The sequence below is a fragment of the Lissotriton vulgaris genome, chromosome 5 (assembly GCF_964263255.1).
Source record: "Lissotriton vulgaris chromosome 5, aLisVul1.2, whole genome shotgun sequence".
NCBI classification, from domain to species: domain Eukaryota; kingdom Metazoa; phylum Chordata; class Amphibia; order Caudata; family Salamandridae; genus Lissotriton; species Lissotriton vulgaris.
Window position 1 is genome coordinate 1,469,100,497 of NC_141693.1, and position 15,768 is coordinate 1,469,116,264.

The 15,768-nt window shown below is 44.2% G+C and overlaps 1 protein-coding gene across 1 annotated transcript in view; it reads left to right on the top strand.

Moving 5' to 3' along the window:
- ELK4 (ETS transcription factor ELK4) overlaps nt 1-15,161 on the top strand; it is a 186,743-nt gene extending 171,582 nt beyond the window's left edge. The window contains exon 5 of the mRNA XM_086923428.1: nt 11,435-15,161. Within this exon, the coding sequence (XP_086779554.1) occupies nt 11,435-11,533 (99 nt within the window). The 3' untranslated portion in view covers nt 11,534-15,161. The remainder of the gene's footprint in view (nt 1-11,434) is intronic.
- The last annotated feature ends 607 nt before the right edge of the window (nt 15,162-15,768 follow it).

Here is a 15,768-nt window from a genome sequence, read left to right on the forward strand (position 1 = left end):
AGGTCGCCTTTCTTTGTAATTATATTTCATCATTTTTAAACTTGGGAACTCAATCCACAAATCCACCCCACATAACTCCAGTCTGCATAATTTCACTGAACGCAACACCGTTCCACACAATTAAACTCTGCACATTTTCATTCCACACCACATAATTCAGCAACAAACCACCTAATTCAACTCAACAACACAATTACACCACATACATCAAACCCACACCACACAATTCCAAATCCTACCATAAAATTCAGCACACCACATAATGAACCCCCACTACATACCACTCCACAACACACAATACCATTCCACATAATTACACTCCATAACGCACAATCCCACTCAACATAATACCGGTACACTCAATACAACATAATTACTATCCACATAATTCCGCTGCACATAATGCTACATAATTCCATTACACAAATCTACTCCTCACCACACAATTCCACAACTAACAATTCCAATCTAACCCACATAATTACACTCCATATCCATTCATTCCAAACCAACACGCGTGGGTAAAAGACATTGTCATGTACAGCAGCAATAGCTCTAACTCTCACAAATGCGAGACATATTGTATTGTAAATGCATGTTAAACTTGGTAACACTTTCTGGGCATTAGCTGCACCTCATTAGTGCCAGTTTAACAACCACATATAGCAATAAGCAACAAAGCATGAGCAGTCTAGCTTTGCAAAGGCCCTTTTACAGCGCAGCAACTTGTGCCACTGCATTTTTAGTAACTTTTGAACCGTTTGAGCTACAAACAATTTTTTTTGTTAGAATCTGCAGATTGTGCGGCAGATGATGGATTATGTGGCATATCCATAATAATGCAAAAGTCGCTGCTGCTACCGATCCGCACTCTCACCCCCGACCAACGAGACGAGCTTGAATCCGACCTGACAGCGGAAGAAATACAGATAGCCATAACAGCACTACACCCGGGGAAAGCACTAGGCCCCAATGGTGTGCCGATAGAGTGGTACAAAAGTATGTCCGAAACGTTATCCATGCCATTGCTTGATATGTTCCAGGAGTGTCGGGAAAAGGGACGACTGCCCCCTGACCAACGCACGGCCACAATAGTCGCGATACCCAAGCCCGGCAAGCCCCCTGAGGACTGCGGATCGTACCGCCCGATCTCCCTCCTTAACGCTGAGAATAAAATCCTGGCGAAACTATTGGCCACCAGGCTCCTGCCTCACCTGACGCATTTGATACACCCGGACCAGTCGGGCTTCATGCCGCACCGGAGTACGGCGCTGAACCTGAGACGGCTGCACGGGGTGCTGGCCAGAGCCCCGCGGTTGGAGGAACCAGCGGCGGTACTGTCACTAGATGCCAAAATGGCGTTTGACATGGTGGAGTGGCGCTATCTCTTTGCGGTCCTGGAACACATGGGTGTTGGCCCGGTGTTCATATCATGGGTCAGACTACTGTATACCGAGCCCGTGGCGAGGGTAACCGCAAATGGACACATATCACGGGAGTTTTCGCTGGCGCGGGGCACGAGACAGGGGTGCCCACTCTCGCCACTACTGTTCGCCCTCGTACTAGAACCCCTGGCCACAGTTATTAGAACCACCCACCTGCTGAAAGGCGTAAACTGGGGAGGCGGTTGGGAAGATAGAGTCTCACTATACGCCGACGACATGCTCGTCTACCTCATGGACCTCACGAACGGCATCCCGGTCCTACTGGCACTGTGCGAAACCCACGGTACAGCCTCAGGGTATAAACTTAACTGGTCCAAGTCCATAATCTTCATGGTGCAGGGCGACCTGCCAGCGTTGCCTGAAGATTGCCAATTGCTCGTAGAACACCTCTCCTTTAAATACCTAGGGATATGGATCACGAAGGACCACTCAACCTTTATTGACCTGAATCTCAAGCCCCAGCTGGACAGGCTAAAGGCGGATGTGCGTCACTGGAAAAATCTCCCCTTAACACTATTAGGTAGAGCAGCGCTCTTCAAGATGATGGCGCTGCCACGCTTCCTTTATATCCTGGAAAACACGCCGGCGATGGTCCCCGCATCGCTCTTCCGCCACGTGGCGGCACAATTATCCGGCCTCCTGTGGGGTGACAAACCGGCGAGGGTTGCGCAATTGAAATTAACCAGGGACTGGTACAGTGAGGGAATAGCCCTCCCTAACCTCGAATTGTACTACTGGGCCGCTCACCTCAAGGTGATCAACCAATGGGTCCACGCGGCACATGACGATCCGGCATATGAGGCGGATAGGCACCAGCTGGGCACATCAACCCTTCTGGCACCACTCTACAACAAAGGACTAGTGAGAAAGTTAGTGGGACCTACCAAACACACAGTAGCCATCTGGCACAAGGCGCAAAGACGGCTGGCATGGGAGGGAGTGATCACTAACCTCACGCCACTGTGGGACGCCAAAGCCCTCGGCAACCTGCGCAGTTCAAAAGGGTTTGATCAATGGGATACCATTGGGATCTCTACGGTGGGCGACCTATGGACAAGGGATGGAGTGCTCTCCTTTGCAACCCTGAGGGAGCAATATAACCTAGAAGTGACCGAAACATATAGGTACATACAGATTAGACACGCGCTCTTGTCGGTATTAGAGCCAGGGGTGACGCTTCCGGAATCAGCCCCGTTAGAGGACCGATTGCTTACGGACTACATGGAGTCCAGTGCAACCTCCCTCACTTACCGCAAACTGATGAACAACTTACCGGATCCCCTTGAAAGGCTGAAGGAATACTGGGAGGATGAGGTAGGAGACCTGGATGAGGCAGAATGGAACGCAGCCCTGGCGTCGCCCAGGGAGGCGGGCATCTCCACCCGATTCAGGCTGGTCCAACTCAAAGTACTACATAGGGTCTACTACACCCGCACTACACTATACAAAATACACAGAGCAGAACACCCGTATTGCCTGAGGGAAAGTGGAGAGGAGGGTACACTGTTCCACACTATATGGACTTGCCCAATCATACAAGACTACTGGAGGCGTGTCACACGCACGAGCGGTCAAGCCCTCCAGAACCCGTTCACGCCTGACCCCAGAACTTGTCTCCTGAATGTATGGGGCCCAACAGATTTAACAATGAATGCAAAGGGGTGGGTGGTCATTGGCGTAATGATGGGGAAGCGAGATATCGCGAAAAATTGGGGGGCACTAGAGGCACCGACACTAGCGCAGTGGTGCAGGAATATGGACGTGCTCATGGTGACAGAGAGGGCAGTATATCAGCAGAGACATAATCCACGTAAATGGAACAGAATTTGGACACCATGGAACACATACAGGGGGGACATTTGTGAACCTTTGCCTGAAGAGGAGGATGGGGATAGCTCAGGGGACGAGGAGGATCTGGTGTAATGAAGGGGGAGGAGGAGGACCCAGAGACACAGAATGACCCCGGGACCTGGGGGACAGGCCTAGAAGAGTGAATGGTATTATCAGAGACTGGCTTTAGGGCTGCTGAACGGATGTACACACACCAATGCTGCAATAGCCTACAGTTCAAGGTCAATCAATGCAACCCGTGAAGTAGCAAGTTTTATGTTGGGGGGGGGAAAAATAAAAAGTTGCTCTATTAATCGTAGGCAGCTGAATGTTGACGCTGCTCTACAGAATGATTGATTGTCAAGTGCATAACATGTGATAGCAACAACAAAAATAAAATGTTAAAAAAAAAAAAGTCGCTGCTGCTGTATAATCATTTAAATCCAGTGGCCCTGCCTATATGGCAATCAGGCAGTGCCTGATGGGCTGGTCTGATAGACCGGTTTGTGGGCCGGTTTTATGGGCAGGTGGGCTGGCTTTACTGTTGATTTTCCTGATATTACCACAATTATTGCCTGTTGCAAAGACAAATGCATGCAGTCTCCTATGCCTTGCAAAATACCCAAAGAGCGTGCCTTGTCAAGTTCAAAACTGTCCTGATTTGCAAAATTGGGCCACTTTTTTATTTATCTGGTTTGCTAATGGGGGGGAAGGGGCAATTTTTTTCTTGGTGCCCGGGCCACATTTTTGTCCCAGTCTGACCCTGGTAGTGGGTGTAGATCGAAGCCACCAGGCTCTTGGGCGCCCATCTCAGGATCTGGACAGAGGTATTACCGATCTCGACTTGACTGTGGGAAGGGGAAGCTAAAGCGGACGCTAGATTCAGTAATAGCCGAAAATAAGGTAGATTGAATGATGTGACTCAAACTACGCATATATCTTTTAGAAATAATAGTTATCCTGAAGATCTACATGTCAAGTGAGACACTGAGTGAAGAAAAAAAGACGAAAAGGTGGGAAGCTTCTTGAACTGGTTAGTAAGCATCAAAGGCGAATACATCAAAAAAAAAATATCCGAGAACCAGACCAAATGCTAAGGTACAGTTGCTAGCTCTGTCACTCATAAACACAGATGCCAAAATACTAGCCAAAACAATAGCTCTTAGACTAAACCCTTAATGCAGAGCCTACTATTACCAGACCAATCCGGTTTCATTCCAACGCGGTCGACAACACACAACTTACGCACTATATTCTTGCGCTTTCATCAATTAAATCCAGAATTACCGGCTGCTGCTTCATTTTTGGATGCTGCCAAAGCTTTTGATTCGGTGGAGTGGCCATTCATGTTCACTGTCCTCTGTAGGATGGGTCTCCCACAAACATTCCTTCGCTGGATTGTGTTGCTGTACACAGAGCCATGTGCCAGACTCTGCATTAATGCAGCCAACACTCTACAAATTTGCAGAGGAACTAGGCAAGGGTGCCCACTGTCGCCATTATTATTCACATTAGCGCTTGAACCACTAGCCTGCAAAATTTGTCAGAAACACGCACACACAGCACTGCAATTCCGTTCAAGACCAATTAGCATCTCAATGTACGCAGATGACATGGTTTTATACAGTCGACACCCAGAAGATGACTTAAACCCCGTAAAAATCAGAGAATACATAAGCTTTGAAAGATACTCCGGACTGTGCATTAACTGGTCCAAATCCATGATATTCTCACTAACTTCCTGCACACAACATAGCCCACTGGACTTTCCTCTACAGTCGTGGACGGACCCAGTTAAATACCTTTGCATCTAGATACATCGTGACCCAGAGCAGGTGGTATGTGAGAACTACGGGAAGGCAATTACTAAACTAGCGAACCAGGATAGAATAGTGCTGCAAAAAATGGTTGTGCTACCGATATTCTAATACTCATTTGTATATATTCCTATTTTTCTCACACAACAATGTTTCACAAAATTACGATCATGCCTGAACACTCTTACATGGGCGGGCCGGCAGCCCAGAGTCGTTTGGAAGGAACTTACACTTCCTACTCCCAGGGTGGCGTAAGAGCCCCAGACTTTCATCTTTATTACCTTTGTGCCCAGGCACAGCATGCACATTTCTGTATGCAGACACACAATTATCTACCACATATAGCTGTAGAAATGGACAATGCCTACCTGACTTCATTAATTGCTCTCATATCACCAATAGGACAGGGTACCTCCAGAGCAGTGATAGACCCCATACATAGTACTGCGGCAGCGTGGCACACCCTAGCGCATAGGGCTAACAAAATACCAGTATACACGCCCGCCATCTTGCTAACACACCATTCCAAAATCACAATGACACAAGAGCAGAAAACGCAGAAACTGCTGCATGGAATGGGCCTGCGCACAATGAGTGACATGTTCCATAACAGTCAATTTAAAACCTCATTGGATGTGCTGTCAGAGAACTCGTACACCGCTAATTTTATTTGTATACCTCTGGCTGCTTGCTGCGATTAAGGACATCTATCCTACATTTCAACCGCCTATTCATAATGCACTATAGACGCTACTTATAGCGCCCACACACCAACGCCTTGTAATAAACTCTACAAAGCAGCTCAACGTGGGCAATATAGACAAACCGAACACACGCTAGAGAAATGGAATAGCATACTAGATGTACCTCTGTCCACAGAATACTGGGGACAATGCTGCGCACTGACACCGTTACTTACATCTAACTGCAACCTATGCATTATCCATTAAAATATTTTACAACAAACATACTACACTCCGACACAACTTCACAAATATGGGCTGCGGACAGAGGATAAATGCGTGCGCTGTGGCGCACCACAGGTGGACTTTTTACATGTGGCCTGGGCATGTCCCCCAGTGAGGAAATATTGGAAGGCAATGACAGGCACCTTAGGAGCCATACTTACTACGCCCATCCCCAACACCCCACAAACCTGCTTACTCAGTGTCAGTAAAATAAAATCATCACCAAGTCGCAAGCTGCTAGCCATAGCCCTACTACGAGCTAAGAGGCGCGTGGCTATGAATTGGGGATGTAAATCCGCACTCAACATCAAACAGTGGATATCTGACACAACATATTGCAAGGAACAACTTGTAACTTATGCAGAAGAATTGCCAGCAGCCTCACGCCCTAGAGAATTCTGGTGCCCATTTGTACAATACTTACAATCTGACCATGTGATGTAACATCAAGAAGGTATCAGAAAAAGACAATAAACCAAACCTGGATATGCTCTGCATTTATGATCATCACAATCATTTGTACTGTGCTATTCATTCTAATAAAAAAAGTAAAAATATTTGGTATTGTGTATGTGCCCAACTGTTGTTAAAATTCAATAAACTTAAATAAAAAAATAAAAGGTTCAGTTGCTAGGTCAAATAGTTTAAGGATGTGTGCTAGGCAATGACTATGGTGAATCTAGTGTGATACTGGAGGTGAGTTAAACCTTCTGCAAATGATGCTATGGAATAAGAATGGGGGTACAAAATACTTCACCAATAGTAACGTTATTTAAAAAAAAAAAAACAGAGGTAAAGTTGGAACCCCAGAGCTGTATTCCAGTACTGAGGCGGGAACCATTTCTCCTTCTACCTAGAAAAAGTAATGATTACTGCTGAATGACTTGAGGATAAGAGCGTTAAGAGTTCATTAAAGTGACAACAGTTGCTAGAATACTGAACAGGGCAAAGTACATGACTGGAAAGCTTCACTTTACTGGCATAGTGAGATGTTGTCACTGGACCAACCTGTAAGGGATCTTAATCCACACTCCACCTGTAGCCTAGGAGAGCGCAGTTGTAGTGTGTATTAGGGGTTTTATTGGGGTTGAAAGTCAATCGGCTCAAGGAAGCAGCAAAACTCTGGCGATTGATAGTCTAAATGTTAAGTGGGCTTCGCCTATGGAGAAGGTAGAGGGCCCAGGAACTACTCAATTACTTATCTCGCACCCCAGTACACCGGCCACATTATTGCAGACGTTCAGGAATGCAATTAACTTTTGAAGGCCCAGGTCTCTGCATGAAAATAGAAAAAATAAAATTCTATTAATTCCAGGAACCTGATGGTTTTTCCAGATTGTACCCTGCATACATTTTATTCAAAGGTGGTACTTTCCAGGATGCACATTCTCTGGTGTCTGTGTTTTGAGTTGCAATTGGAATGCATGTCTTCTCACTCAGAGGGGATGTGGACTAACTACCCGGATGTGCACACGGTCCCTTAATGTTTGCTTGTAGATTACAGCACTGGCAAGTTACATTTATGTATTTTTCACACTTGTTTTTAATTACAAGCAAAAAGGCTATTTGATTGCAGAATGTTGCACTTATGTGACAATCTCTTTGTTAAATTAGTATAGTTGTCTTTCCAACTTGCACAGAATGCTTTCTGACATATAATATAATGATATGTCCAGCTTACACAGGTAACCGGTGAACCATGATAGACCTCCTCAATGCAGCTTCATTAGTCTTGGCTTCACTAGAATGTAAATCCCTGAGTAACAATCACACAAAAAGCATTCTGTTTTAAATATTTTTTTAATAGCTATAAAGTGGGAGGACCTGTTAGCTTGTGGCACAGGAATTGTTGGTGTGAGGGGTCTGGACATTAATTAGGTGCCATACCTGGCCCTGAGGATTTACTCCTGCTTTAGGCCCTTGCAGCATATCTATCTCGCTCTCGCTCTCACTCTCACTCTCACTCTCTCTCTCTCTCACGCTCTCTCTCTCTCTCTCTCTCACACGCTCTCTCTCTCTCTCTCTCTCTCTCTCTCACACGCTCTCTCTCTCTCTCACGCTCTCTCTCTCTCTCTCTCTCTCTCTCTCTCTCTCTCTCTCTCTCTCTCTCTCTCTCTCTCTCTCTCTCTATTTTGTACCTTGCTCTCTGCCTTGTGGCTCACTTTTTGCAGTTGTGTTCCTTTCTTTTTGTTTTTGTGAGCTTTGTTCTATGCTTTCTTGCTCACTTTTCTGCTCTTTTGATGCCATTCTCTGTTTTGTGTCTCTCTGCACCTTTTTCGCTTAGTTTTGTACATCTCTGCCGTAATTTTGACCTTTGCTTTGTTACATTTCTCAGCCATACGCTTTGTTTTCCTGCTCTTATCTTCCACCGAGCAATCTATTCTTGCTCTCCTGCTCCCCTCCTCATCCCCATTCCCTGCGCTCTTCCACCCTCCTACAACCTACTTAATGTGGACACGCCTCAGCCGCATCATCGCCAGGAATCCTGGTCCTACTCCACCAGTAGTGACCATCTATACACTCCACCATGACCACTGCTGTCTGTGCTTCTGTTGCATTACACCACACACCAACCAGCGAGCATTCTCCTGCGCTTTCTGCAATTGCTCATGCACTATCCACACCAACAGTACTCTATTCCTTGACCAAAAGCATACAACACTTCCCCCTTTCACACTGGCACAGATCACACTTCACACACAACACCCACACACTCATGCATGCTCCTTAACACCTACCCACTCACAATATCCATCCAACCCACACCTATTCCCTGGACTGACCACCCCCTTGTCAAGCTCAGCATTGCTATCCCGCTGCAACACACTCACCACTGCCAGAACAGCCCACTGCAACTAGAAAAACATCTTGAACAAAGACTGAAATTCAATTCTTGACACCCATCCACCTGAATATATCAACATCCTCCACAAAGCCAACAAGAATGTCAACAGTAGGATCACCTCTTGCACCAAAGCCCTAGTTCCCCCTCCCAAGCTAAACAGCGAGATGAGATCCATACCCCACGACAGTTGGTACAGGAGGAACTCAGGCTGATGAAGCACCACTGCAAATAACTTGAGTGCAGAAGGAGGCTGAGCAAAAACAACAAGGATAGAAGCACTTTCAAGACTTTGACAATACCACCAAATGATCCAGATCACTGTACGTAGCACTTTGATGGACCGGATTGAAGCCAGTGCCAAACGAAGCAAGGAGATCTTCGGAATTGTGAAGGACTTCAGTTTATCAGCAGCTGCCTCCAACTTTACCACCCCATCACAGGACCTCTGCAATAAGCTCTCCTTATTCTTCAGCATAAAATCACCATCATATACAGGAACTTCAACTTGCAGACTTACCCAACTGACCTCGTCCAAATAGCGGACACTAACCTCAAGAAGTTCAGCCACTGCAGGGCTCTCTTACCCTTGTCCCACCACACTTACACTAGAAGAATTCTACCCACCAGTGCCATGCCCACACCCATCCTGAACAACTCCATCGACCTTCCCAGAAACCTGAAGGCACGCTACAGCCCTCTCCTTACTGAAGAAACTCCCAACATACCTCTCAGCGCTCATTACAGAGCGACCTCCCTGCTTCTAGACCCAGCCTAAGTATTAAGGGATCATTAGCAAACAGCTCATCAATTGCCCAACAACCACTAACTCCTCAACATCGCCCAGTCCGGATTAAGACCCAACCACAGCACAAGACTGCACGTATTGCCTCCATGCACGTTATCTGCCTCATCCTGGTGGATATTGTGTCTGGAACCCACATAGTGAATATTGTGGGTGCATTTCGACCTCCTGGGCCTCTCCTCAGCATTTGACATAGTCACCCATCCTGTCATCAGGCAACATCTGAATGACACTGGAATCAAAAGGGCTTGGAGTTCCGCTGGATTATGCTCCTTCTTGCCTTGCAGGACAGTCACTCTAGCACCTTTTACCTGTGACCACCATGACCTCATCTGCGGCTTCCCTCAAGGCTCCTCTCTGAGCCCTCCTCTTTTCAATGCGTACATGATCCCACTTGCAAACATTAGCTGCTTCCACATCAACGTCCTCTCCTATGCTGACAACACGCAACTCATCCTCTCTCTCACGGACAAGACTCCCAGAATAAATTCATGATTTGCATGACAAAAATTGCTGATTGGAAGAAGTCGCAAGACTGAAGTCATGAACTTTGGAAAACGTTCCTCACTGTGGGATTCCTTCTGGTGGTCTACAGAGTTTAGACCCGATCCTGCCCTCACCAAGAACCTCGGAATCATCATCTACGCCAAACTCGACATAACCACCCAAATCAACGGCGTCACTGCCTCATGTGTTCACACCTTGAAGATGCTGAGGAAGATTTTCAGATGGCTTCCAATCAACCTCCAGAAAACAGTCACCTACAGCCTAATCACAAGCAGGCCGCACTAAAAGTACACCCATATGCCGGAATCAAGAAGGCAGTCATCAGGAGTCTGCAGACCATTCAGAACTATCCTGCAAAACTCCCTCTCAACCTATCATGGCGCACTCACATATCACCCCACCTCCAAGAGCTACACTGGCTACCCATGCACATGTGAATACATTTCAAACTCCTGACACACTTTCAAAGCACTACACAACTTGAGCACTGGATACTTCAACAAATGCATCCACTTTCACCGACCTCCATTTGGCCATACACCTACACATCCTAGCATAGGCAAAAGCAGAGCCAATGGTTAAGCCTTCTCCTTCCAAGCTCCTAAACGGAGCAACCTGCCACTAAACATCTAAGTCTTCTCTCCTTCTATTGAATTCTGCGAGAAGCTGAAGACCTGGCACTTTGAGTAATCCTGCTAAGCCCTAGGCTGGCTGGACTGTAACCTGCTCGGCACCAGAATACCCTATCGGGTGATAGCTCACTCTACAAATCTATATAACATAACCAATCACGTTTATTGTAGTGGCCCCGAATTAGCAGCAGAGACTACACTTTTGAAGCCACTTTAACCACAAACAACTCCATAGACGCTCACAGAAAGGTTCAGCTCTGCACATCTAAAGTTCTTTTTACCAACACTCCTCTGATCTGAGGGTCGTGTGATTTGTAATATCAACTGTGGTTGAGTATGTGTGGTTATTATGAACCTCCTATGGCAATGTCTTCACTCATAGATTCCAGGTCCCTGTTAATGGCCTGTTGTGAATTGAGTCTATTTACCTCACTGGTTATAGATCAGTGATTATTAGACTTATTTCTCTCCAATGTGCCACAAGTGGAAATGCTCATGTAAAAACCTCAGTTCTAAGAGGTTCCTGCACTTACTTTATTTCTCCTGCATTTGGTGTATTCTAACTTGAAACTCTGCTTTCTTTCACAGTTTCCTTCAGTGTTTAACAGCCATGGGCCGCTCACGCTTTCAAACTTAGAAGGACCTTCTACACCTGGACCTTTCTCCCCAGACCTTCAGAAAACCTAACACAAAGTGAACACAAGACAAACTGGACATCAAGAGAAAAGCCAGGCCGGACTGGTTTTGTTTTTAGATTTTCAATATGCAACTTGAAATTTCTGAATGCTTACAGCGAACTATATTTTTGTAACTCTTCTTTTGTATAATTTTTACAGCGAGCACTGCAAAAAATGTCTATTCTGAAGGCTGCCGGAAAGGGACAGAGGCTTTGAAGAGCCATACGCTGTTGAGATGCATTGATTGCAACCTCATACTCCAGGAATGGAGCATCTGTTGCAGACTCCCTCATTTGTGGGACAAGTAACCCTTTACACGTGTTATAGAACTGGATGAAAAAAGAGGTTAAGTGACAGAAGACTGATCTAAATGTACGTCCTTCTCGTCTCTAGCAGGTTCTAAGCCCTTATTTTGTGTTATTTCCAAGGAACAGGCACTTAAGGATTTATTTCAGATCTAACCGAATGTATGAAAAATTGCTGATTCTCTAATACATCCATCTCGTTCCTAGGGCCAACCGTACAGTTTCATCCAGGAAGCCTCTTGGCCGCAAGCATCACCCTCCATCAGGAGTAGAGAAGACCTTCTCAGCAAGTTTCGAATATCTTTTGCAATTATGCAGAACTGTTAAAGAAAAAGACAATGAGACTTGCCGGAAGAAAATAAACTATTAAATAGAACTTAGGGCACTTCGAAAATATCTGTCAGTGTGAAGTTTTAATGAATGAATGAATGAATGCCAGCCACGATCAACCATGCATTACAGCCTGGTGGCAGGCTTTAATACAGTCCTGCAGCTGATGGGCTGTGACAGACACAAAACAGAGCTAGACAGTAGGTATGATTTTTTTCACACTTGGAACGTTATACTATGATCCATGGAAAGATCAAGCACAATGCTTAGCGTGCGGATTGAAGAATAATAAGAATAATATCTATATTCCAACACCTAAACTAAGTCCCAGTAATTACCATTCAAAATTGCACTTCTGACAGTAGCACCTTTGTCGAGATGGCATAAGAGAAAAAAATATATACATTTATTGTTTAAAGTGTGCTTCCCCGTGTAGTGAAGAGAATCTGCCCCAAGACTATTTTTGGTGTTTCTTTAATTGCCGAGAAGGAAAATCAGAGTTGTTGAGTTTCCTTTTTTCTCGGTTGTTAAGATAATCAAATCAGACTGCTCTCAGCCATGGCACATATTATGTTATCAGTCTGTAATAGCACCGTAAAAACAGGACTCTAGTAGGTTGTGCACAGTTAAGGAGGGAAAGGAAATATGTAAACCGGATATTACTGCTGGTTCCTATGCAGGTCAAATAAATTCTACTAGGGTAACCCAGTCCTTGAAGGTTGTGTTTTGAACTTTTGAGGGAAGTCTGCTCACAAAGAATGTTGCCAGATTCATTAGCAATCGTTTGCTAGCATAAGAGATTGTGTTGTCTTTATAATTACTGTTCAGCGTCAACAGAAACAATCGTGCACCTTGTTAAGCAACACATTATTTCAAATGTATACTTATCTAAACTGTTCACTTTTCAACCTATCTTGTCAAGCAGTGAGTGTTTGCATTAAGAGCACTGGTCTTAGCATTTACAGAATGTAACATACATTAGTTTCAGTTTTACTTTTGACAAATGGCATAAGAGACCATAGACCAGATTAAGGGAGCAAAGATGTTTACAATATATTTGGATTCTGTAAGACCTGGCTTTGTTTAAGTCTGCATCGCAGTACAAATCATTAGGTTTCTTTTCCTTCCATTCCATATTTTCACTAACTTAACTCACAAGGCTGTTGGAGGTTATGTTTTACAATGGAGTATTAACAGTAACAAGGACAGTTTGGTCAAGCGCATGCTGCATAATTTCAGTCTCAACTCGTTTTTTTATGAGCACAACAAAAGGAAATTTGTTCCATGAGGCTGAATTTATACAAGGTTAAGTTACGCACCAATTGTTCATGTTTTATTTGAAAGCGGGTAGACTTAACCTTTTGTGGAGCACTGGTAAGATCTAAGATAGCTTGGTCTGTCACTCGTCAAGGAAGAAGTCTACTGTAATCAGTGGACAATATGTATAAAACAAATCATGGGCCAGATTCACAAAACCAAATTGTAAATTTCTGCAAAGATCTGTGCCATTGTGTTTGCATATGTGGCTTGTTATCGCTTTCAAAAAACGAAGGTGTATGTGTTGGAAGTTTTCATTTTTCCTAACTTCTTTTTTGTACTAATGTTTTCCAGAACCCTACATTTGTAGATAATGCATTGAAGAAAATATGTATATGTAGCGTTCAGGAATTGTAATGGATTGTCCTAAATGTTCGAATTGGTGTCTGCCTTCTGCTCACTTTCACCCTGGTTCATTTAAGTACAAGTTTAGAAAGGATGAGAAGTGTGGCAAACACTTGTCAAATACATGAGTACCCACAAAAACAGAACTCTATGGGAATTACCCTCATTTTCAGAGGCCTGTTTCTGAAAACATCCACAAAGTAATATTTTTGCATGCAAAGTATGACAATCAAACCTTTGGAATTCTGTTTTCATCTTACATGTACAAAGGGTGTTGAGAACCAGGTGCAAAAACTAAACACCAGAACCAGTTCAAGATATTGATTACATTACAGGGCTGAAAGGATTACATGACAAGTTAGCTGCAATGTTTTTTCCCTTTAATGTCCAGTAGTATTGCATTTTGTTGTCCCTAGCATTTTTCCTGTGTTTTACAGTCTTGCAAATGAACCATTTGTTTTTTTCCTCCACTTTCTTTTCTCTATGAAGGCAGTATTTTTTTCTTTCAAGTCTGATTGCATTATAGGTTGGTGGCACTGTATTTTCGTATGTCACACAAGATTGTTATGTAATTCTGAGCATCTGTGTGGGCATGTGGTGTGTCACCGGATTGGAATACAAGATCATTTCAGTGTGTTTTTTCTCCTTGTAGTGTACCACAGATTTGCATCGAAAGTATATGGAAGTTTTTTCTACATTCCCTGGGATTACCTTTTTAGTTACGGACAGGGTTTTCTTGTTTTCCACAGGAATGCACACTAAATGTACAATCTTTGGCCCAGTTTTATTGAGAGCGAGAAGTCTGATTCTTGTGTGTAAATAACACTTCCATTTTAGATTCCCACATGTGTGTGATCTGGAATTTCCCAAGGCCAGTACTTTGACTCACTTCCTTGAGAACATCTACGGTTTAGCAAGCAGACATGTTATCCTCCCCGCCTTTCTTGTTTCTGTTTCTCTCAGATTGTGATGTGGCAGGGAAGGGAAGGGAAAAGGTGCTGTATGCTTTATTTGCCTACAACTAATACAGCCAGAGGTGCGGTGTGCTTTATTTGCTTACAACAAAATGGTTGTAAGCAAATAAAGCACCCTGTACCTCTTCCCTCTCCTGCCACCTCACAACCAGAGTGAAACACAAACAAGAAAGACCGGGAGGATAATGTCTTCTTGCTAAATCAAAAGGCAACTTTGACAAGACATAAGTATCTCACACCTACTTACTTGAGTAGTTTAAGGTTATTATTGATTGTGTGTCCATTGTGTATCCTTGAATTAAGACACAGTTGTAGTGTCTGTAAACCTTCCATAACAAAGAGGGCTTGAATTATTTTACTAACTCCCTGACAGAGAAAGAGTATAACATTTAAAGGCACTTAAAAGTTTTGTAAGTGATTTAGAGTAGTGGTTTTTAACTTTTGACTTCTGTAGACCCCCTTTTAATCATTACTGGAATTCCTCTTAACCCTTTCGATGCTGATGACGAGCTCAGCTCGTCATCACCCACGGGTGTCGTGTGCTGATGACGAGCTGAGCTCGTCATGGTGCCACTAAAATGGCATTTTCCAGCACAGGGGGGGGAAAACGCCCAGCAGCCATGTGGTTAATCATTTTTGGAATCTGGGGACCCCGACTTCAGCAGTTGTGATGCTTCGAACCACAAAAAAAAACAGAAAATGCAGAAACAAGCATTCATCAAACAAATATTTTATTTAATACTCAAATATAAAAAATAAATGCAAATTTTTATGGGGAAGGTTGGCGCTATCCGAAATTCATTTAAGGCCACTCAACATCCATGTTCTGTTTAATCAACTTGCACTGCTCTCACAAATCAATCTGAGGATACTAACTTAATTTTGCTTCTTTATATAGACTTTATTAATCTGTTTATATTATATAATTTCCTAAGACGTTGCAGACCTCTGAGTAGGATTTGCGGATCCTCAGT